Raw genomic sequence first — 24,774 nt, 5'->3', positions numbered from 1 at the left:
TCAAGTAATTTAGTTTGATAAACGAAAGATTAATTATATTGAGAAGTGAACATTTTCCTCAATCTTTCTGGTCTCTGTTTAGAAGAGAACATTTCAAGAGAATAATAATAAACAATTGGAAATAGCCAAATTTTGTTCGATTAGAATTAATTGTTTAGTCTATTTATTAATTGTTTCTTTTTCTCGTATGAATATTATGGTCTTAAATAGAAAAGATAATGATGAGAATCATGTTGCAATTAACCAATGGATTTAGAATGAGGGTCATCATTTCGAAGTAGATTTTATGTAAATTAGTTCATTTTTTGCTCTTCTTCAATTGTTTATCCTTTTAAAGTTAATTGTTTCAAGTTGAATCATTAATTGTTTTTTTTTGTTCTTCTTTATCAAAAAAGGATTAAAAGATAAAAGTTAATTTGTTAGTTTGTCCTATTGTAAATAATGTTGAAACAATTAATCCTTAAAATGATGGTAAATTAGAAATGATGTAAGATTTTAGGTAATGAATGTCGATGAAGAGTAAGGAAGCAGGTTGATTAACAGAGCAAATCAAAAATGATTAATTTGATTGCAAAGAAGAAGGAAAACAAAAAATTAAGGTGACCAACACTCCATGTAAATCCACTAATTACATTCCTGGTTAATTGTTAATTTAGACGATGATGGTAAAGGAAACAAAACAAGAATCAGCTAATTAAAAGATAAAAATTCAGCATTTTTGGTTGTTTTTGTTTGGCATCTTCTTTGTAAATCCAATAGTTTGATTGAGGAAGAAGCGAAAAATAAATCAAATTTGATTTTTCACAATTTAAAACCTGTTGATAGAAAGAAGATAATAACAAATTAACGGTAAATAGTTGAGAAGAGTTGAAATAATATTCGAACGTACGAAAAACTCGAGACGAAACGTACCTGTAAATTAATTGAGAAAATAAAGAGTTACACAAATAAACAATTAAAAATATGATCACAGTGAAAACATTTGTTTATTTTTATCTTGTTTGATAACAAACAAAATTAATGGAACATATTTAAGTCGAAAGAAAAGAAAGAATAGATTTTTTTGTTGCTTTCGTGTGTAGAGTTTGTGATCGAAGAGAAAGAGAGAGAGAGAAAAAGAGCGAGAGAGAGAGAGAGAGAGAGGTAGATTATTACAAAATCAAGATTAAACAAGATAGAAATCCGTTCTCACTGTAATACTGAGTAATTGTTGATTACTTGTTAATCTAATGTCTTCAAATGATAATCGAGTAAATTGTTATTGGTGTTTTTTCAGTTTTTTTAGTGATAAACAAACGATAAAGGTTAACCATCTTCTTTTGGAGGTGTGAACCAACCTACAGAGAAAAAAGAAAAAAGAAGAAAGTTATTAGAATAGAATTTTAATTTAAATCAATGGCATCATCATCATCATGATCATCCATTAATTTGAATGGTTAAATTTGTTACCAATCAATCAGAGATACTTTACCATTTTTCTCGTGTATTTGTACAAGAGATCTGTAAGTTTGTTGTGCCCGAGCGAGACTATATTGGCCCTGAGGGATCAACAATAGTAGAAGGAGAGAAAGAGGCAGTGAAGAGGGAGTGGTGTGAATGATGCAAGAGAGAGAGGAGAGAGAAAAAAGAGATTCGTTAGACAAAAGAGAGACATAAAAAATTACAGAAGAGATACAAGTGAGAATCTAAATGAGAATCAAAAGAGTAGCAACAATGTTGAATACACTCAATGTTAATGTCAAACTATGAATAAATTAACTGCGTTGCTCATTTGATGATTAAAGTAGAAAGAGGAACCTTGAATACCTTATTTCCATGGAATTGAATACGAGCTTTGCCCTTAACTAAGGTAGCAGCTATTTGTAAAATAATAGCTTCAACTGTGTACGCACTGCTCCATCCCTGTGGAGGCCCGAAAATTTGGTGGTGAAGGTTAAGAAGAGAAAGAGAGAGAGAGAGAGAGAGAGAGAGAAGAAAAGAAAAGAAAAGAAAAAAGAGGTGAGTATATAAGATGTTGGAATATAAAAGAAAAAAGAGGAAATTCTTTTGAAATGAAGAAATAAAGAGTTAATTGATCAAGTGTTACCTGTTTCGTTAGTAGTTCCATACAAATCGCTCCACCGCAAAGCACATAACCACCTTGAATCATGGGATGAACAACACGAACAAATGGTGGTTCGAAAGGATAAGTTTCCTTGAATAAAATGTTCAATAAAATGTGATCTTTTCCCTCTTTTTCTTTCAATATTCTCAGATCATTATGCAAAGGACTATCTGGATCTACAATAAATAATTTGACATTCCACTCGTAAAGGGAATCGTTGATCAATTCAACACAAAATACACCTTTCTTAAAGCTTTCTGATCGATAAACTTCTCTCAATTCTTTCATTAATCTATCGGATGCTTGTACAGATCCACTAACTGCACCTCTCAAATAGCCTTCCCGTTGATTTTGCTTGAGTCTTTCAAGTGTTGCTGTGTGTTCATGGCTTAACCCGTCATCTTTTGACTTATCTGCATTGCTGGCATCTTCTTCCATTTCTATTGGTAAATCTTCATCTTCCATATCTGAATCTTCCTCAGTATCAGAGGATGGATGATTATTGACATTTGCCTGATTTACTTCATCATTATCATTAATATAACCCGAATCACCACTATTCTCGGTGGCAAAAGAAGAACGTGAATTTGAACATTGTAAAGCACCGTTAATCAATGGTGTTGACACATCACAAAGTTGACCCAGTTCGGTTGGTTCTGGAAGATTGTGATCTTTGCATAATTCACGAACGAGAACTTTTACCTGTTGTAGAATCTATAGATTGGCGGGGATAAAGCGGGAGTTAAAGAAAACGAAACCAAAAGAATATAGAGAAGAAGAAGAAGAAGATTGAAGGAGAGAAGAAAAAATCAATTACTAAGTGAAAGTCCATTGATGAAGATTAAGAACAAAAATACGCAACATTCACACACAGATAACAACATTGAACACATCGAATTAAAAATATGATAACACATACGTAATTTTCAACACCATTTGTGTTGCTCAAATATTGTACGATATTACTGATACTTTCGTCTTCAACCTCGGAGAACCAAACTGGTGGTGCCTCTGGATAGGTTTCCTGTAGAACAGAACAAAGAGAGAAAAGAAAGAAAAAAAAGTAGGATTAGAGAAAGAGAATAAAAAGTAAGAGAGAATAAAAGAAAGAGAAAGAGAAAGAAAGAAATAAGATGATAAGGCCGTGAAATGAAATTTATATAAGAAAAAAATGGACAAGAGATGCACAAGGGGAATAACAACAAAAAAGATACAGAGAGAAGTGGAAAAACAGAGAAAATAGAGAGGATTAAAGAGAGATGAAAGAAAGAGAGAAAGAGAGAAAGAGAGAGTGAGAAAGAGGAAAGAGGGAAGCAAAGTAAGATAGAGATAGAGAAGAAAATAAAATCAAAAAAAGAGCAAGATTGTGAAATAAGAGGAAAGAAAGGAAAGGAAAGAAAGAGGAGTAGCAGAAGCAAAAGGAAACAAAATACACACTCACAGAGAAAAGAAAGAAAGGAAAGAGAGAGAGAGACTTTAAAATATTAAATCTTGGAATATTGTACTTTAAAATCAAGTGCTATTTTCCAATATAGACTACGTTTAATGTGGACAAAAAAGTCAAAAGGACAACACACTTGATGTAAAGAGAAAAAGGTGAAGAAGGAGAAGCACAAGTGGACAGAGGAAAAGGTGAAGAAAAAAAATGAAAGAAATATAAAAAAAAGACACACATACAACAGAGAGAGAGAGAGAGAGAGAGAGAGAGAGAGAGAGAGAGAAAGATAGAAAGGAGAAAGAAAAAAAGCAAGAGAAAATGATGAAGACAAAGGGAAAAATTAGAAATAAAATGAAAGGCTTACCGTAAAATTTGCGTGAATCTCATATTTTTTACCATTTCTGCCAATAAATGTACATGTTAATTCATCGACTGTGGCGTTCATTAACTGAAATCGTTCATGATCTTTAGGAAAAATGGTCTCTAAACGTCTTAAATCTTTTTTCAATGTTATAAGACAAGCCATAATTTAGAAATTTAGAATAGAATTTATTTTCTCTTTGTTTCCAATAGTAGAAAATTTTCAATTTTTAAACTAATAATTTAAATCTATTACTATTACAATTTGTTTCGCGTTTTAAATACCAATGGAGATGGCGAATGTAATAACAAGAGAGAATTATATTATATTATAACCTGAGAAGATAGAAAGAGAGAAAATAAAATCAAAATAACACAAACATTTGTCACAACATTAAGCACTTGAATCACCACACGAGAACTGCCATCTATTGACCTTATTGTTTTCCTTTTTTCTTTTTATACTAAGATCCGAATCTGAGGTTCGGACTCGAAAACAGTCGATATTCTATCGGATACTTGCGATCATTTCGATAGAATTTCAAAAATGGCGGTAAGAATGTGGAGCTTTTTTTTTCACTTGGTGTGAGTCTTTTTCCAATCTTGCATTTGATTGTTTACTTTTCTCTTTCTCATTGATTTAGATGATTAATTAATTGTTTCTGTTTCATTTTTTATTCTTAAATTGTTATTAACATAATCTTCTTAGTGTCCTGGTATTGGATTATTGTTATTTTATTTTCTTCTATGGTTTGTTGTGTCTTTAGGAGGTGATTTTATTTGCTGGTGTTGTTGGTTTTAATTTTTTTTTTCTATTCTTATTTGTGTTTGTGTGTGTCTGGTGTTAAACCGGCAAATTCATCATTATGGATGATGAGGGTGATATGTTTGATGAAGGGGATAATGCCGAAATCGCACCAGATTTATGGCAAGAAGCTTGTTGGGTTGTGATTAGTTCATATTTCGATGAGAAAGGTTTGGTTAGACAACAATTGGACTCTTTCGATGAGTTTATTGATATGTCGGTGCAGAAGATTGTTGAAGATTCAGCTCTCATTGAATTACAGGTATTTTTCTTGACGTTTATTGATTTTTTTTTGTTGCTGTGTTATTTTCTTTGATTAAATGTGTTATTTTCTTTTATGTCTACAGGCTGAAGCTCAACATGCTTCTGGTGAAGTTGAAAATCCTCCAAGATATGTGTTGAAATTTGAGCAACTTTACTTATCCAAACCTACTCATTGGGAAAAAGATGGTGCACCAGCTCCTATGTTACCTAATGAAGCAAGACTACGTAATTTAACTTATGCTGCTCCTCTTTATGTTGATGTCACCAAAACAGTTATCAAGGAAGGTCAGGAACCAGTTGAAACTCAACATCAGAAAACATTTATTGGTAAAATTCCAGTCATGTTACGATCAAAATCTTGCTACTTGTATGGTTTAACTGATCGTGATTTAACTGAACTAAATGAATGTCCACTTGATCCTGGTGGATATTTCATCATCAATGGATCTGAAAAGGTTTTAATTGCCCAGGAAAAGATGGCAACTAATTCTGTATATGTTTTTAGTATGAAAGACTCAAAATATGCCTATAAAGCTGAATGTCGTTCTTGTATTGAACACTCATCTCGACCAACAAGTACACTTTGGGTTAATATGCTTTCCAGAGGAAGTCATGGAACTAAAAAAACCGCTATTGGACAACGAATCATTGCCATTATTCCCTACATCAAACAAGAGATTCCAATTATGATTGTTTTCCGTGCTCTTGGTTTTGTCGCTGATCGAGATATTTTAGAACATATTGTTTACGATTTTGAAGATCCCGAAATCATGGAAATGGTTAAACCTTCACTAGACGAAGCTTTCGTTGTGCAAGAGCAAAATGTTGCTCTCAATTTCATCGGTGTTAGAGGTGCAAGACCTGGTGTTACCAAAGAGAAAAGAATCAAATATGCCAAAGAAATTTTACAGAAAGAAATGTTACCTCATGTTGGTATAAGTGATTATTGTGAGACAAAGAAAGCTTATTATCTTGGTTATATGGTACATCGACTTTTGGTTGCGGCTTTGGGTCGTCGTGAACTAGATGACAGAGATCATTATGGTAATAAAAGGCTTGATTTAGCTGGTCCATTGATGGCTTACCTTTTCCGTGGACTTTTCAGAAATTTAACAAAAGAAGTACGAATGTATGCTCAGAAATTCATCGACAGTGGAAAAGATTTTAATCTTGATCTTGCGATTAAAACAAGAATAATTTCTGATGGATTAAGATACTCCCTGGCTACCGGTAATTGGGGTGATCAAAAGAAAGCTCATCAAGCTCGTGCCGGTGTTTCACAAGTACTTAACAGATTAACCTACGCTTCAACTTTATCCCATCTTCGTCGTGTCAATTCACCAATTGGTCGTGATGGTAAATTAGCTAAACCTCGTCAACTTCACAACACTTTATGGGGTATGATTTGTCCCGCTGAAACTCCCGAAGGTCATGCTGTCGGTTTAGTCAAAAATTTAGCTCTTATGGCTTACATTTCCGTTGGTTCAAATCCATCTCCAATTCTTGAATTCTTGGAGGAATGGAGTATGGAAAATCTTGAAGAAACTGCTCCTTCAACTATTGCTGATGCAACGAAAATCTTTGTAAATGGTTGTTGGGTTGGAATTCATCGTGAACCCGATCTACTTATGGCAACTCTCAGGAAACTTCGTCGTCAAATGGACATCGTTGTATCAGAAGTATCTATGGTTCGTGATATTCGTGACAGAGAGATTAGAATTTTTACCGACGCGGGTCGAATTTGTCGACCTTTACTGATTGTCGAAAATCAGAAACTTTTACTCAAAAAGAGTCACATTGACATGTTAAAAGAAAGAGAATACAATAATTACAGTTGGGGTGATCTGGTTGGAAGTGGTGTCGTTGAATATATTGACACATCAGAAGAGGAAACCGTCATGATTGCCATGACACCCGATGATTTACAAGACATTGAAATGGCCTATTGTTCAACTTATACCCATTGTGAAATTCATCCGTCCATGATTCTTGGTGTTTGTGCTTCCATCATTCCCTTTCCCGATCACAACCAATCACCTCGTAACACTTATCAATCTGCTATGGGTAAACAAGCCATGGGTGTTTATATTACCAATTTTCATGTTCGTATGGACACTTTAGCCCATGTACTTTATTATCCACAAAAACCATTGGTCACCACTAGATCCATGGAGTATTTACGTTTCAGAGAATTACCTGCTGGAATTAATTCAATTGTCGCCATCATGTCCTACACTGGATACAATCAAGAAGATTCCGTTATTTTAAATTCATCAGCCATCGATCGTGGTTTCTTTAGATCTGTTTTCTATCGATCTTACAAAGATGCCGAGTTAAAAAGACTTGGTGATCAAGAAGAACAATTTGAAAGGCCAAGTCGTGATACATGTCAAAATATGCGTAATGCAATTTATGATAAACTTGAAGATGATGGTATAATTGCCCCAGGTAGCAGAGTGTCAGGTGACGATGTTATCATCGGCAAAACAGTTTTATTACCTGAAAACGAAGATGAACTCGAAGCAACGACCAAAAAGTTTGTTAAAAGAGATGCATCAACTTTCCTTCGTAATAGTGAAACCGGTATTGTTGATCAAGTGATGATCACAATTAACAACGATGGTTACAAATTTTGTAAAATAAGAGTACGATCAGTTAGAATACCACAAATTGGTGACAAATTTGCCTCTCGTCACGGACAAAAGGGAACTTGTGGTATTCCTTACAGGTAAAAATAACGAACAATTTAATGTTGATCAATTTGAGAAAAAAAATCAATTCTAATCTAATTTATTATTTATTTTCCAGGCAAGAAGACATGCCTTTCACTTGTGAAGGTATTACACCAGATATTATTATCAATCCTCACGCTATTCCATCTCGTATGACCATTGGTCACTTGATTGAATGTCTCCAAGGAAAAGTATCAGCCAACAAAGGGGAAATTGGTGATGCAACTCCTTTCAACGATACAGTAAATGTCCAAAAAATTTCAGAGCTTCTTGCCGTAAGTGTAGATTTTATTTCGTCTCCATTTTCCATCAAGAGATGATTTTATAATTTTTGTTTTGTTCTCTTAGGAATATGGTTATCATTTAAGAGGTTACGAAGTGATGTTTAATGGTTATACTGGTCGTAAAGTAAATGCTCAAATTTTCTTAGGACCAACTTATTATCAGCGTCTTAAACACATGGTAGACGATAAGATTCATTCCCGAGCTCGAGGTCCTGTTCAAATTTTAGTACGACAACCGATGGAAGGTCGTGCAAGAGATGGAGGTTTACGTTTCGGTGAAATGGAACGTGATTGTCAAATCGCTCATGGAGCAGCTCAATTTTTGAGAGAACGTCTTTTCGAGGTTTCCGATCCATATCGAGTTCACGTATGCAACTTATGTGGCCTAATCTGTATCGCTAATCTCCGTAACAATACATTCGAATGTAAAAATTGTCGCAACAAAACTCAAATCTCTCAAGTCAGACTACCTTATGCTTGTAAACTTTTATTCCAAGAATTAATGTCAATGCAAATCGCTCCTCGTATCGTTGTTTAAATTGTCACCACCACAACAACAACAACAACAACATTCAAACTCGAAAAAGCAAAAAAAAACAAATGTAATTTTTTCCTTTCCCAATTTAACACCAAAATGTTTCATCATTTTCATCAGAAAATAATAAACACAATTATTCATAATAAGAAAACTCAATTAATCATCGATTGTTACGATTGATTACCAATCCCAAAAGAGTATTTGAAACTCTATTCATTTGAATTGTGATCTCATGAAGAAGAAGAAAAGAAGAAGAAACAAAATAGAAAGAGAAAAAAAGAAAGAGAAGATAAAGAAAAGAGACTAAACCGAGTGAGCTGTTTCTTTTTCTTCCCGAATCTCAACAACCAATTTAATACCACCAGAAACAGAATCAAACCATTACGCTTCTTTGGATGTTCGAACTCGAGTTCGACAACGAGTACCACAAATATCAATCTCCACTCTACCGATCAATAATCAACAGGATACATCTGATTCTCATGAATATCATGAATTATCACCGAGAATTTCACCCGACAACATAAAAACAACTAATCTTGTCGAGGTTAATCCGTACGATAACTTTAACCAACCACAGTTAATTGGTCATTTACTGTAAATACAATTGATCAATAGTAACACAAATTATGATAAAAAATATTTTCGTTTATCAACTTTGGTTAGAATCAATTTCTAACTAATAGATCCTATTATTTTAAATTGTTCATGTAAATCTTTTATTTTTTAATTGGTTATTTTATTGTTTTCTATCCTACTGCTTAAAGTAATGATTAAAGTAACTTTTCGAGATTTAAATTATTACCGCTCATCTTATGGCTTATTGTCTGATTGAATCGCGAACTATCTTTCACCCTGAGGCTAAAGAAAAGATTTCACTTTATCGAACGGCCAATTTTATCTTCGGGTCTACAATGAAACCAAACTGACCAGAATGACCTTAAGAATGAAACCTGGAGTAATCAACGCTCGCAAGATGAGAGTGAAAATTCACTGAACACGATTTTCAATTATAGTGATTAGAATCATGTTGATTAATTTGCATTATTTATTTAGTTGTTTGATGTACTTGCATTTACATATAAAAAAAATCGAAACTTTAAAAGTTCAATTATCTGATAGAAATCAGAGTTTTGTCTCGGAAACTTGAGCAACACTATTTTCAATTATAATGACAGCAGAATTTTCATCTTCATCAACTGTTGATCTATTTTGTTGATTGGTGTGATTAGAATGGTGTTGATTAGTTTGTCCATTGTTTGAAAAAATTTGTAAATCACGAAAAGAGCGATTAGTTTCAACTATACCATTACGATTATGACCAATAAGATTTGAAGTTAATTGTCCAGAGGTTGATGAAGGTAAATACAAATGATTATCTGAAGGTGAAAATAAATGCCAGTTACCATTATCAACAACCATATCATCAAGTTCAGTTAATTGTGACCCTTGGGTTTCACTGAGAACAATTGAATCGCGAATACAATTGATTCTATCAATGTCAGGGTGCATCATTGGTCTGTTAATTGTTGAAGAGTTATCATAATTTACATCGATTATACCTCCATAGGTAAGGTGATTTGTTGTTAATCCATCATCGTAATAACAATCACTTTGTGTCAATGGTAATTGTTGTATTTGTTGTTGTTGTGATAAATGATATTGTTGATTGTGTTGAAATTGTAATTGTTGCTGTTTATGATTATGATGAAGATGATGATGATGATCGGGATTCAAATTTTGTGCAAGAATTAGTTTCGCCTCTGTCTTTGGATCCATTGATGTACAAAGATCAATTTCACAAGGTGATTTGATATATTGTGAGTTTAGACTTTTAATTTGTCGGAATCCATCACTGATTGATGATCGACTAATTGTTGTCTGTGGTGATGAACGATTCTCAACATCCGACAAAGTGTTTGGTAGCGGTTTTCGCCAGAAATCAGGGAAAAGAAGCGACAAACCACCGGCGATCATGGACAAAGATCCACACAAACCAATCGGGATAAAAGGAGCAATTAATTCAGCCTAATAATGCAAAGAGAGAGAGAGAGAGAGAGAGAGAGAGAGAGAGAGAGTAATTAGTTAATCAACTAACTATTCCAATGACATATCACTTACAAGTACTAAAAGATTAGGAGCCGACATTTGTCCAACAACTCCCCAAGCAAAACAACAAGCGAATCCAATTGCCCTTTAATTGTTGACAACAATTAGAGAGGGAAAAAAGGTGACAATCAATTGAAGAGAAGAAACATTTTTTAGTTGAAAAGAAAAGTCAATTGTAATTAATCGGATGATTGAATTTCTCTAATTAAGTGTTGATTTCACCAACTTAATCACAATCAAAATTAAATCAACTAAATATGTCGATCAATTGATCAACTTAAACTTGATTTAAATTAAACACGAAAACATAGAGAGTCAAATCAAGTAAAACATTTACTTGTACATCATCAACTGGACTAATTTATTAATAAAGAAATGAGTTTAAATAGTGAGAAAGGCGTTTACAAAGAAAAGGTAAAAATTAACCTTATTGGTCAATTTGAAGTGACCGTTGGTTTGAGTTTGTCTTTGCTTCATTAACAAAGGAAAGTGAACAGCATTGAAGCCAAAGGAGATGATCAATTTGGATGAGCATATGGATGAGATTAGAGCTTAGGAGCATGGAGGATCAACAAAGGAAAAGGTAAGTTTTAGGTTTAAAGGTTAAGGCGCCAGTATGAGAGACCAAAGGATTATGGGTAAGTATTGAGCTTAATTTTATCTTCTTCTTAATGACCTTTAACCAATTATAATGTTTGGTCTACATGGGAAATGTTGATTAGCTACAATAAGCGAAAAACGTTAATTATGGGAAATGGAAATGGACCAAACATTATCGGTCATTACTCGGTCAATTTTGACGATAGAAAAATGTAACATGTACCATTCAATTGTTCATCTCATGAGCTCTCTAAATATATATATAAGTATAACCTTTGACATCTTGGTCAACATTTGGTTGGTGTGTGCGAATTACTTGTTTATGTTGAAAATTAACTGAAAACATTGAGTTTTCAGTTAATTACTCTAGTGAATACAATTAACTAATTGTTTCTGAATATTGACCGGTCATATTTTGGTGCTCTTCAAACTGATATAAGTTTGATTATTCTAATCAAAGATTAAGCAAAAGTTGGGTGATAATGATGAGTCTCTGTTAACTCAATGGGGAAAATTTGACTTCTAGTAAATTGATGATGTCGATGATTAAATGAAATGATTTTGATTAATTAAGTAAATTAAGGTAATAATTAAGGTTAATAATTGTTGATATAACCAACACCCTCTCTTGCTCCAAGCTCGATCTCAATAAATGTTTAAAAAGTTGCAACATTTTCGCAATGACGGTGAACATAACGACTTTGTAAGCATATCCGCCGGTTGATCATGAGTTGGAATGAAGTCCAATTGTATTGTACCTTTCTCTTGATGATCACGGATGAAATGATAACGAACATCAACATGTTTTGTTCGTTTATGAAAAACTGAATTTTTCGACAATTTAATTGCTCCTTGATTATCGGACATTATTTTAACTGGAAAATCGATCGAAACTTTTAAATCTTTAAGTAGTTGTATGTACCAAAGTATATCTTTTCCACAGTCTGCAATTGAAACGTATTCGGCCTCAGTGGTTGATTGAGCAACTGATTTCTGTAAGCGAGAAGCCCAAGAAACTGGCGAACCTCCTAAAGTTACCACGAAACCTGAGGTCGATTTTCTTGTATCGATGTCGGCAGCATAATCGGCGTCACAATATCCAATTAATTTTAAATTGTCACGAGTAGATGAGAAGGTGATTCCATTGTTGATTGTACCTCGAAGATAACGAAAAATTCGTTTGACCGCTTGCCAATGAGTAGCATTGTAGCAACAGTTATATTGACTTGCTTTATTTACTTGGAAGGTGATATCTGGTCTACTGATGATTGAGAGGTAAAGTAAAGCACCAACGGCTTCCTGGTAAGGGAAATTTGTATCGGGTGGTTGATTAGTTGATTGTAGCTTGAGATTCGAGTCACCTGGTGTTACCACTGATTTACATTCACTCATGTTGAATCTTTTTAATAACTCGTTGATGAAACATGATTGTTTAATTGTTATTGATGATCGATCGTAACTTTGATGAATTTCCATTCCTACAAATACTTGAGGGGAATGAACTTTAACTTGAAACGTTTTCTTTAAATTGTCAATTAAAGATGATAATTGTTGTTGGTTTGAGCTGACAATCAAACCATCATCTACATATATCACACAAATAGTTAATCCATCATGGAAATTCATGAAAATACACTTATCGGCTTCTGATTGTTGAAAATTGATCGATTGGAAAACTGGTTAACTTTTTATTCCATTGACGTGGTGCCTGTTTTAATCCATAGAGCCCCTTCTTTAGAAACATAACTCGATTGGTACCATCGTCGAATCCTGGTGGTTGCTGCATATAAATTTCTTCATCAAGTTCACCATAAAGAAAAGCAGTTTTGATGTCGAACTGCATAATGTGCATTCGATGAGCAACACAAATGGATAAAATTGCTCTAATTGAATCATAACGAGCAACAGGGGAAAAAGTTTCAAAATAATCAATTCCCGGCTTTTGAGAAAAGCCTTTGGCCACCAACCTGGCCTTATATCTTTCGATAGAACCATCGGTGTTCCTCTTGATACGAAAAACCCAACGACAGGAAATACATTTTTTACCTTTTGGCAACTCAGTTAAAGTGTAAGTATCATTTTCATCAATTGATTTCATTTCATCTTTCATAGCATTGATCCAATTAATATTATCGTCAGAAGTAATTGCCTCTTCATATGTTAAAGGCTCTTGATTAGTGATAACTGCTTGACAGGCAATTTGATTAATTAAATTATTATCATCAATTGATTCAGGTGGATCGTCTATTATTTCCGTTGTGTCACTGGAGTTGTCATCAAAATTATCATCATCATCATCTTGTTTTTTATTTTCTCCACATAGTAATTCAAGATCAACTTCGTCTTCATCAAAAGCTTCTTCAATCACCTTGGATCCATCACAATCTTCTTCATTGAACTTTATTTCAGTGCTCACGGACACTTTACCTGTTGATGGATCATAAATGCGATAATTATTGATGGTATTGGTGTAACCAAGGAAAATAACTTTCTTTCCCTTTGGATCCCATTTCTTTCTCATGTGATCAGGAATTTTGGTATAACAAACACAGCCAAAGGTCTTAAGGTGAGTATAATTCGGTTTTTTCTTCGTGAACAGTTCAAGAGGGCTAACATTTTGTTGACTCTTATTCGGAATTAAGTTTAACACATACACAGCGGTACTCATCGCCTCAGCCCAAAGGAACTTCGGCAATTTGCTATTGAGCATCATAGACCTGGCTAATTCAGTGATTGTTCTGTTCTCTCTCTCGATTCTACCATTTTGTTGTGGTGAATAAGGTGCAGTTAATTCATGAACGATATCTTTATTTTCTAGTAAAGTTTTAACTCTAATGTCAATAAATTCTTTCCCATTATCACTTCTGATGGTCTTTATCTTGTTTTCGGTCGTTTTTTCAGCGTATCTAATAAACTTATCGAGATTAGAAAAAGATTCTGATTTTTGTTTCTGGAAGAAAATGGCGCGAAAAGAACTTTTTTCGTCTTTAATAACAAGAGCATATTTACTTCCGTTCAATGAGCTAACTGACATTGGACCCTGGAGGTCACAGTGGATAGATTCTCCAGTCTTAACATCTCTCTCTTTCACTGACTTGTAAGTTTTTCGACACATTTTACCTTTTATACAACCCTCGCAGTGAAATTTACTTGGTTCATAATCGATTTTTATTTTAGGTAAAATACCATCTCGAGACATTTGAATAATCTTGTAAACGTTGATGTGAGCAAGTCGCTTATGCCAATCGGTAAGTGTCGCTTTCGATACCAATGAAAATGAATCTTTATTGTCTCTTTGTTTTATCATTAATTTAAAAGTATTTGAAAATCTATTGGCAATCATGACAGTTTTACCTGAATTAACGTCGTAAATTTCAGTTGAATTAGAGGTGGATCTTAATCCAAAACCTTTGGTGACTGTTTGACCCCAAGAGAATAAGTTAAAATTTCCTAATTTAGGAACATAGAGAACATTGGTCAGTTCACAGTTAATCCAATTGTTTCCATTGAAACAATTAACAAGAATGTCACCTTTAGCTATCGCTTGTATTTTCTTACCATCGCCGATAGTTAATGAAATTGGTTCATCTAATTCATGGAAACGAGTAAAATACTCAATATTACTTGTCATGTGAAAACTTGCTCCTGTATCTAACAACCATTGAGAACAACTTGATTCATTTTCATTGACAGTGAAAGAAACATAATTATTATCAGAATTTTCTTCATTATTATTATTGTTGTTGTTATTGTTGTTGTTCTGATTATTCGATCTGTTTGAATTATTATCACGATTACGATTATTTTGATTCGATCTGTTTCTGTTACTTTGATACTGATTGTTGTTGTTATTATTTCGGTTGTTTTCTTGGTTGTTATTACTGTTGTTGCTGTTGTTGTCTCGATTGTTATTATTTCTGTTGCTATTTCGATTATTGTTGAACCTTTTGTTCTTGTGGAATGATCTCTTATTATAAGAGTTGAACTTGTTGTTTCTCTGAAAATTTCTGTTCCTATTCTGAGGACATTGAGGTAGCAAATGATCAGCACTTCCACAACCGTAACACTTTCTCACATTGTTACTCTGATTCTCTTTGAAATTATTAGTCGAAACTAAAGCATCACCATGTTTATTATTTTTCTCTCGCTCATCTTGCTTTTCATTTATTAATAATTGAGATTTCAAATTTCGCAAGTTTATATTAATACCAGAGATAAGGGAAATTTCTAGCATCTGACGAAACGACCGAAAACTAGGAGGTAAGTCATCAAGAACTTTTATCATTAATTGAGTGTCATCAACATTATAACCTAAATCTCTCATTTGTTTAACTACAGATTCTAATTCAGCAAAATAGCTTGTAACCGTGTGAGATGAGGTAAATCTTAAGTCAGTCAACTTACGCCGAATTGTCCACTCGTTATTTGTTGTCCTCTCTTCTCTGTGGTCGATAATGTAGTTGAATATTTCGCTGGAGGTTGAACAATTAATCACCAAACTAATATGTTCCTTATCCATTGAATTCATGAGAAGCATTCGCGCTGTAGCATCACTTGTTTTCCAATCACTTATTGATTTATTTCTTCTGTTGATTGATGCGGCTGATTCAGTTTCAATTTCTTCCTCTGTAAATGGAAGTGGACACAAAGATGAGCCATTGGCTATTTCCCAAACTCCTTTAGACTCTAGAACAGCCTGAATATACGTTTTCCAATGTAAATAATTATCACTTGATAATTTAATCGTAATCATATCTTGATGATCCATCATGATGATTTTGTTGAATTGTTGATTAATTAATTGTTGGTAAGGTAATTGATGAGATGATGAGAGAGAGAAAAATTAAACGCACAAAATTTGTCGCAAAGATTAACACAATTTAAGAGAAGCGACTGAGCCCATAACCTGTTGATTTCACCAACTTAATCACAATCAAAATTAAATCAACTAAATATGTCGATCAATTGATCAACTTAAACTTGATTTAAATTAAACACGAAAACATAGAGAGTCAAATCAAGTAAAACATTTACTTGTACATCATCAACTGGACTAATTTATTAATAAAGAAATGAGTTTAAATAGTGAGAAAGGCGTTTACAAAGAAAAGGTAAAAATTAACCTTATTGGTCAATTTGAGTGACCGTTGGTTTGAGTTTGTCTTTGCTTCATTAACAAAGGAAAGTGAACAGCATTGAAGCGCCAAAGGAGATGATCAATTTGGATGAGCATATGGATGAGATTAGAGCTTAGGAGCATACGGAGGATCAACAAAGGAAAAGTAAGTTTTAGGTTTAAAGGTTAAGGCGCCAGTATGAGACCAAAGGATTATGGGTAAGTATTGAGCTTAATTTTATCTTCTTCTTAATGACCTTTAACCAATTATAATGTTTGGTCTACATGGGAAATGTTGATTAGCTACAATAAGCGAAAAACGTTAATTATGGGAAATGGAAATGGACCAAACATTATCGGTCATTACTCGGTCAATTTTGACGATAGAAAAATGTAACATGTACCATTCAATTGTTCATCTCATGAGCTCTCTAAATATATATATAAGTATAACCTTTGACATCTTGGTCAACATTTGGTTGGTGTGTGCGAATTACTTGTTTATGTTGAAAATTAACTGAAAACATTGAGTTTTCAGTTAATTACTCTGAGTGAATACAATTAACTAATTGTTTCTGAATATTGACCGGTCATATTTTTGGTGCTCTTCAAACTGATATAAGTTTGATTATTCTAATCAAAAGATTAAGCAAAAAGTTGGGTGATAATGATGAGTCTCTGTGTTAACTCAATGGGGAAAATTTGAATTCTAGTAAATTGATGATGTCGATGATTAAATGAAATGATTTTGATTAATTAAGTAAATTAAGGTAATAATTAAGGTTAATAATTGTTGATATAACCAACATTAAGGTTCTAATTTAACCACAATCGATCAATAATCATCGATATATTTTGACCTTAATTTTTTTTCCAATTCTTATAGAAAAAGAATCATTTTCATTTTTAATCAACTTTTTTTTTTTAATTTAAACATTTAACTAATTTCGTAAATATAATGATCAAGATCAATTATTACCTAATTCCCGTTGGTAAAGTTTTAATTGTATGATACCAAATGAAAATGGGTAAAGTCATCAATAAGGTTCGAGCTGCAGAAACCAAAGTTGACGGAATCAACAATATATGATAATTATAACCTAATTAGAACAATTTAGTGAAAAGAAGAGAGAAAATTATTAGTAAAATGTTTAATCGTTTAATTGTTAATTTACCATTTTGTTCATTGTTAATTGGAAAAAGCTCTTCAATGGAAATCGCAATCATCATCAAGAGTCCACTTAGAATGAAGATAATTGATTGCATTGGTCTTGGTCCAATTCTGGTTGATTGAAAATAAGCAAGAACCGAATGTTAATAATCAACAATTAAAGCCAATTTGTATGAACAATTAACTACCAACCTCATTGATATATGATAGATTATTGTAAGAGCACCGAGATCCATTAGACCTCGATAAAAGTAATCAGTGTGTTTAGTTTGATGTAATCTCAATACCTGAGAATCGGTGACATTTAGTGATAAATAAGTGACAAAGAAAAGGTAAAAATGAGCCAATAGGTACCAACGTAATGATGGCGATGAAAATTGTGACCAAATATTGTGTCGTTTTCCACTTAAACCATCGCAACTTTTGATTAGATTAAGAAAATTTTGCAAATGTAATCTAAAACTTGGAGGCATTGATTTACCATTTTGTTTACCAAGATTTTCCATAAGATTTTCGGTTTCGGTCATTTTACCCTCAGAGATTAACCACAACGGCGATCGAGGTAAAATCCTATCAACAATTAAACAAGTGGAGAAAATGAAACTCACAATCATAATTCATACTCGTCGCTATTGGAAAATATTAAGCGATCAAATAACAAAGGATTTTCTTACCATAGGTGAGCAAAAAATACAACCCCTGGAGCAGAAATAGCTAATTGTATGTATCTCCATGAAGAAATGAGCCACATAATTAGAGGGACAATCATCGATGAGACTATCGAAAAGCCCACATAATAAACGGACGCTTGAAATTGATACGGGGAAGGCATGATCTCCATAAGAAGGACATAAGATGCAATTTGAATACCCTAATGATAAATTTTTCATGTAATTGATTCGATTAATTCAGCAAATTATTATCATTAAACAGTCAAAGACTTTGAGTTTGAAATAGCTAATGACAATCAAGTAAAGATAACTTTTGATAACTAATCAGTTGACCATTTTAAGACAGTAAATCACTTACAAACTAGAGGAAAATACTTAATATCATATCTCTGGGTTAATTGTATGTCTCATTGATTATTATTAAACTTCGTGAATGATTTAAAAAGTGGTTGCGAACTCAATGTCTTTGCCTTGATCAAATTAATTGTTCTAATCTTACCATTAGGAAAAAGTTTTGTAAACAAAAAGCGATACCAAACGAAATGATATCCTGAACAAAGTGCATTGAAAAAGCGACTGCCACAAATAAATACAACGAAAATAGAAGTGATGATTTACGTTCAAATCGATCGGCAATTAGTCCAACAATTAGTCCACCGATGATTGATGATCCAAGGGAGGTATAAAATAGTAATGTTACCAGATAAGATCGATCACAAACTAAATCCCATTCGATGATTGGATTATGTTGACCTTCATTGGGTCGATATTCCCAACCAGTGGTACACTTTTTATTACCTTTCCAATGGGCAAATGGATCGATGAAAATTTCACAAGAAGAGAAAATGGTTGAACCCGTTTTTTCATTAATTGTTCGTGGAATCCAATCAATCTCATTTGAACCATTCCGTTGATTTGAAGGTATATAACAACGATGAGGAACATCATCCATATAGAATGACCAAAGGTGACCAGAGAAGGAAATTGGTATTTGAAGGCAACAAAGGAGAAAAGCAATAAACAATTGGTAACGACCAGGGTTACCTAATTGTAGAAGAACATAATCCATACCTGGAAAAGTTAATCAACTACAATTACAATCCAGTTAATCCAGAATAAAGAATAGATTTAAGATCGTTATTGGTTAAATCCCAAGTGACGATAATAAGTAAAACCATCAAGAGGATTAACAGAAAAGAGTCAACAAAGTGAATTGAAAAAAAAAACAAATTTTCTCCCAAAAATTGTAATTAAAAAGGTTACAAAGTTAATCCAGTTGATAATTAACACATTGGAACCACGAGAATTTAGTTAAATTGTTAACAATTAAAAGGTTTCCAAAAAGCAACGATGTTGATAAGTTGATCAGGTAAATATGATTGAGTTAAAATTGACATGATGTGAAAACAAGTTGAAAATTGATGTTGATTAATTAGAGTTGATTGAACAATTTACTGATTGAATTGATTGAAAGTAGATGATGATACTGATGATAATGTTGATTAAAGTTAATTACTTTACAAATAGAAGAAGAAAACAAAATTAGATTGAACATTTTTTTCTCCTTCGTAACAATTGACTTTAATTCTGATTAAAAAAGAGGTGAATATGATTACATCCTTTTAGATTGTCACAATTTTTTCTCCTCAGTTTCGTTTTAATTATTTTCTCTTTTTCTCATCATCATCATCATCTTAATCTTAATCTAAAAAGAGTCCACAATTAGAGAGAGATACTGTTATTCCAGGAGGAGGAGAAGCCGTTAGGCCTGAAGGATTTCGGGAAAACAGCAGGATCAGTAAAAGGTGAGCGGTAAACATGATGACCTTAACAATAGGAATCGACGAGATAAAAGGTAAGTGGGAAAAAAAGGTCGTCTTAGTTGATATGTAATGATACACACACTAAATAATGTTGATAATTGTGAATGATAAACTTAAATGTAATATCATTTTGGTAGAAAAATCATCAACCAGATCGACAATTAATTCTGTGGGTATTATCGTCATCACATCTCCTATTGATGAATTTGAAAGCAGAAAAACAAATCATTTCAAATGTTATCGTTTCTTTATATTCTGTATATATTATAAATCTACTTTTCTATTATACACTTTTTAATTGTTCTCGCAATATTAGCTCAATTTAGATGTAGAAGGTTTAATTGTAAGAATCAAGATCATCTCTAGTACAATAATTGTCATGAAAAGAAAAGGTTAAAATAGTTTTAAACTTAATTGTTTTTCAGTATTTTAAAGAAACGATTCTCATCTTTGGTTGCAAAAAAAACATTGTGATGGTCATGGATTAATGCGAATGGATTAACATGGTTAACTTGGTCATGATGATAATGATGACAATCAAGGAGAGAGAGAGAGAGAGAGGCTGATACACAATGATGATAAGGGATGAAGATGATGATGATATTCATGGTCCGTGAATCAAGTAACCATAATCATCTGAACCGTTTAAAGGACAAGAAAAAAGTTAAGATACAAAAAGATTGAAATTTTTTCTGATTCTCTTTTTTTCCTAAATTATCACAATTAAGGTAAATTGTTAAAAATTTAAATCAACGAGTGTTTGATAATTGTAAATCAACAATCAAGATTTTTTTACCTTCAAAAGGATTGATATTAATACTGATCTTGAGTGTTACGATTGATTAAATGTTATCGTAACAATTGAAATGGATTCGGCTAATTGTTTGGTTAGGAATTGATTGGATCTTAATTAATCTATTAGAATAGTTAATTTGTAAACAGAATATGGATTTAATTGTTTATCAAATTTTCTTCTAAATTATATCATTGATTGAAGAGTAAATTAAATTAATTCTAATCACTAGTATTTGATTCACTTTGATTATCAGGTTAATCTTGTTACTCTCATTGTTGGTGATGGAAGATAACAAAAGGTGAGTTGATCGGAATAATATTAATTGTTATGTAATAATTAAGATTCTTTGATGATAATGAAAATTAATTGAGTTGTAACCATTGACCAAATTAACGGAAAGAGAGAGAGGCGGGTTAATTGTGCTACACCACAATGACGGTGGATAATGGAAGAAACCAGAATTAAATTGTTAATTTCCCCCGTTGACTTATTGTTAACCATCAATGAGACAATCCAACTCAATTGGAACCAATTTATTTCTGGTTTTAGTGTTTTTTTTTCAAGTTGCAATCAAATTACAATCAAATCAGTAAGAGGTTAGGTTAAGATTATGTTTCAATTTCTGTGTTAATTGTTACCAAATTGTCACTATGATATTACATCAACAACAACAACGACAAATCATGTTAATCATCATATTTAAGTCTAGTGATTACAAGAATTAATTAATCTTTTTTTGCTATAGTTTTCCATTCATTTTCTTAGTGATTAAAATCAATTTTATTATCAACAATTAGCCAATAAAGTAATGGCAAAATCAACCAAACCAATTTATCTCAAGTTAATCAAAATTTACATAATTGTGTCCATTACATTTTCGCAATATTTTATCAATGTAAGTTTATTATTATTAATTGTTTGTGGATTTGAAACAATTTGGTTTTTATTTATATTGAATTATTGATCTATCGTTCAATAGATTATTGTAAATGGAGGTCGAAGTCTGGGAAATAAGAAGAAAGTTGTAATAATCGGGGAAATGGCAGATATGTACGATTTCTTGGCCAATTCGAGTCACGATTCTGATCAGCAAGATACATCACCTTATATCGACCCAGCTGAGGATTATGATGATAATCGTTGGCACCGATATCCATCACGATATAGCAAGAGACGAGGTCAATCTCCACAGAAAAGCGTCTTCGTCCCTGTGGCTGCGTATTCAGTGACCCATAGTCGAGCCCCTGGACCATCTAGAATGGGCTCAATTAAACGGATGAAACATTGTGAGTGTTAATTGTAACTCTTAAACATAAAAAATCGGCTGATTAACTAAAATCGTTTCTCTCTCTCTCTCTCTCTCTCTTTATCCAGTTCGTGATCGCCATTCAACAATGTATCCATCAGCATCAACTCCTGGACGAACTACAGAAAGTGCCGTCTATGGTTACCTTAATCGGCCAGAGATTGTTGAGTTTCGTGGTCAATATTTCTATGGACCTAATCCAGTTCCTTCCTCGAGTAGCTTACATGCCACAGCCGCAAGTTCAGAGCAGCCATTTATCGCACCCCCAGCAATTACTGGGAGTAAAAGTACTCAACGAACAGGTAATTCAATCAATCATTTGAAACTTTTTCCCATCCCATGAACGATCACCTATTACTATGATTCTTATTGTTTCTTATCATATTTAACCTTTGTTAAAACAGGACTTGGTCCCGGTGGACTACTTTTAGCAACTTTACCCCTTGTTTTAGCACCAATGTTAAGTTACCTGTTCACTCCGATGATTATCCCGGTGACAGCGACAATCGCTGCAGGAAGAAAACGTCGTCGAAAACGTGATCAATCATCACAATTTAATTTAACTCTTCCAACAAGTGATTTCACTCTAATGGAGGAACCAAATGTAATTCCATTAATCGATTTAACCAAACAAAATATAACCAAAATGAAAGAGGGAAAAAGTGACAATGAGACAACATCAGCAATCAATAACGATTGGAGTAAAATGGAAAATACAAATCAACAATTAAAGGTAATAAACGAGTTAAAGTAGAATTACAATTGAAATAATATTCGTTTAACTGTTTCCTCTTCCTCCTACAATTAGATTGTCGCTGATTTCCTTCAAAAGGTTCATTTTAACGAGAAGGACAGAGACCAAGCGATGGCGAATTACTTACAATGTGATGGACTTTTATCATCGAGTGACCATTGCCTCGAACGACTTGGGTGCGAATTTAGTGACCCAAATAACCGAGAAGCACCGATCTTAGATCGTTCGGTAACATCGATGTAAGTTAATGTTTCAATTGTTTCGAGAAAGAAAAAAAATTCTCATTAACTAATCATTTTTCCTGTTAATCATTTCATTCAGCATTTTAAGTCACATTTTGAGTAATCAATTTGTGAGCATCAAATTCAAGGAAACTCTTAAATCAGCAGCAATTTACGGGAAGGATAATCCTGGTAAATGTTTCAAATACAAATGTAGTAAGATCAAGGAGCCAATTGCAATCATGAAACCAAGGAAATGAATCAACAATTAAATCCTAACAATGTATAGAAACAATCAACAAATCTCAATTGTTTTCTCTTCCCGATATTAATTTAATTAACCTGAATTGTCCTAAAAAAGTTTCTTTCATCATAATCTCATCCATGTCATTTCAATCATCATGATCATCATTTGTCATTATTATTTAAACAAACAAATTATTCAAAGGAATTAAATTTAACCGTAACAATCAAGCCAACAAACTTTTCTCTATTATTAAACATTATCTTATTATTAAATTTCTTTCCAGAGTAATTAGATTGCTCATCATCATCATCGTCATCATGGATGAGAGATTAACTTAAATATTAGGAAAAAGAAATGAAATTGGGTTAATCGGAAGCAAATTACAATCTTTTTAATTTTATTGTTTACCAAGACAATTTAGTAATTCTTGGCTTTTCATTAACATCTTTTCCTTAGTTAATAATAATAATTGATGATTTCCAATCTCACTGGAAAGATTAATTGATTTGGTTGTGATTTCTCTAAGTAGCATCTTGATTATCAGGAATAATTTGCTTGCCTGGTTGATCGTGAATCTCAAAACTAAACCCTCGTAATTAAAGCACATCGACATTGACCTGCAATATAAATGACGATCATTTAAGTTATTGGTGAAAGAACGTTTTTCAAGGTCATTTGCAAGGATTTCATTATCGTCCATTGAATATCTTTCATACCTGAGGAATACAATCAAGGATTGGCCCTGTGTGTGGCGATGGCCGATATAATATATATTATTATTTATTATATATTTAGTAAACATATAATTGCTCCAGGTAGCAGAGTGTCAGGTGACGATGTTATTATCAGCAAAACAGTTTATTACCTGAAAACGAAGATGAACTCGAGCAACGACCAAAAGTTTGTTAAAGAGATGCATCAACTTTCCTTCGTAATAGTGAAACCGGTATTGTTGATCAAGTGATGATCATTAACAATGATGGTTACAAATTTTGTAAAATAAGAGTACGATCAGTTAGAATACCACAAATTGGTGACAAATTTGCCTCTCGTCACGGACAAAGAACTTGGTATTCCTTACAGGTAAAATAACGAACAATTTAATGTTGATCAATTTGAGGAAAAAATCAATTCTAATCTAATTTATTATATTTTCCAGACAAGAAGACATGCCTTTCACTTTGAAGGTATTACACCAGATATTATTATCAATCCTCACGCTATTCCATCTCGTATGACCATTGGTCACTTGATTGGATGTCTCCAAGGAAAAGTATCAGCCAACAAAGGGAAATTGGTGATGCTCCTTTCAACGATACAGTAAATGTCAAAAATTTCCTGCCGTAAGTGTAGATTTTATTTTGTCTCCATTTTCCATCAAGAGATGATTTTATAATTTTTGTTTTGTTTTGTTCTCTTAGGAATATGCAAAGAG

The 24,774-nt window shown here is 32.8% G+C and overlaps 4 protein-coding genes across 9 annotated transcripts; 2 read left to right on the top strand and 2 right to left on the bottom strand.

The window, feature by feature from the left end:
* Positions 1-146: 146 nt before the first annotated feature.
* LOC128392909 (ubiquitin-conjugating enzyme E2 Q2-like) lies at positions 147-4,261 on the bottom strand. 6 transcript variants are annotated; one of them, XR_008326053.1, is made up of 8 exons: positions 3,907-4,261; positions 3,024-3,128; positions 2,087-2,818; positions 1,798-1,902; positions 1,472-1,538; positions 1,193-1,337; positions 890-912; positions 147-815 (listed from the first exon to the last, which is right to left on the bottom strand). XR_008326053.1 is itself a non-coding variant. In XM_053352999.1 (6 exons), exons 1-6 carry the CDS (start codon positions 4,066-4,068, stop codon positions 1,306-1,308), a joined length of 1,203 nt encoding a protein of 400 aa, XP_053208974.1. In that variant the 5' UTR covers positions 4,069-4,261; the 3' UTR covers positions 956-1,305. The 6 variants fall into 6 exon arrangements, 2 of the variants coding, with proteins under 2 accessions (XP_053208974.1, XP_053208975.1); XR_008326055.1 differs by having other exon boundaries at positions 1,219-1,337; XR_008326052.1 differs by lacking the exon at positions 890-912.
* Positions 4,262-4,490: 229 nt separating this feature from the next.
* LOC128393301 (DNA-directed RNA polymerase II subunit RPB2) lies at positions 4,491-8,676 on the top strand. The gene is made up of 4 exons (XM_053353447.1): positions 4,491-4,969; positions 5,055-7,699; positions 7,780-7,978; positions 8,052-8,676. The coding sequence occupies exons 1-4, from the start codon at positions 4,769-4,771 to the stop codon at positions 8,523-8,525; spliced, it is 3,519 nt and encodes a 1,172-aa protein (XP_053209422.1). The 5' UTR covers positions 4,491-4,768; the 3' UTR covers positions 8,526-8,676.
* An 889-nt stretch (positions 8,677-9,565) lies between these two features.
* On the bottom strand, positions 9,566-20,119 carry LOC128393303 (organic cation transporter protein-like). The gene is made up of 7 exons (XM_053353450.1): positions 18,692-20,119; positions 18,196-18,392; positions 17,714-18,091; positions 17,526-17,632; positions 17,330-17,450; positions 10,647-10,719; positions 9,566-10,553 (listed from the first exon to the last, which is right to left on the bottom strand). Exons 1-7 carry the CDS (start codon positions 19,259-19,261, stop codon positions 9,651-9,653), a joined length of 2,349 nt encoding a protein of 782 aa, XP_053209425.1. The 5' UTR covers positions 19,262-20,119; the 3' UTR covers positions 9,566-9,650.
* A 998-nt stretch (positions 20,120-21,117) lies between these two features.
* On the top strand, positions 21,118-23,561 carry LOC128393305 (uncharacterized). Its single transcript, XM_053353451.1, has 6 exons — positions 21,118-21,706; positions 21,791-22,097; positions 22,186-22,419; positions 22,522-22,850; positions 22,926-23,110; positions 23,193-23,561. Exons 1-6 carry the CDS (start codon positions 21,620-21,622, stop codon positions 23,350-23,352), a joined length of 1,302 nt encoding a protein of 433 aa, XP_053209426.1. The 5' UTR covers positions 21,118-21,619; the 3' UTR covers positions 23,353-23,561.
* Positions 23,562-24,774: the final 1,213 nt, after the last annotated feature.

The sequence above is a fragment of the Panonychus citri genome, unplaced genomic scaffold (assembly GCF_014898815.1).
Source record: "Panonychus citri isolate SS breed McGregor unplaced genomic scaffold, ASM1489881v1 Contig00138, whole genome shotgun sequence".
NCBI lineage: Eukaryota > Metazoa > Arthropoda > Arachnida > Trombidiformes > Tetranychidae > Panonychus > Panonychus citri.
This window is presented reverse-complemented; position numbering and strand designations above follow the sequence as displayed.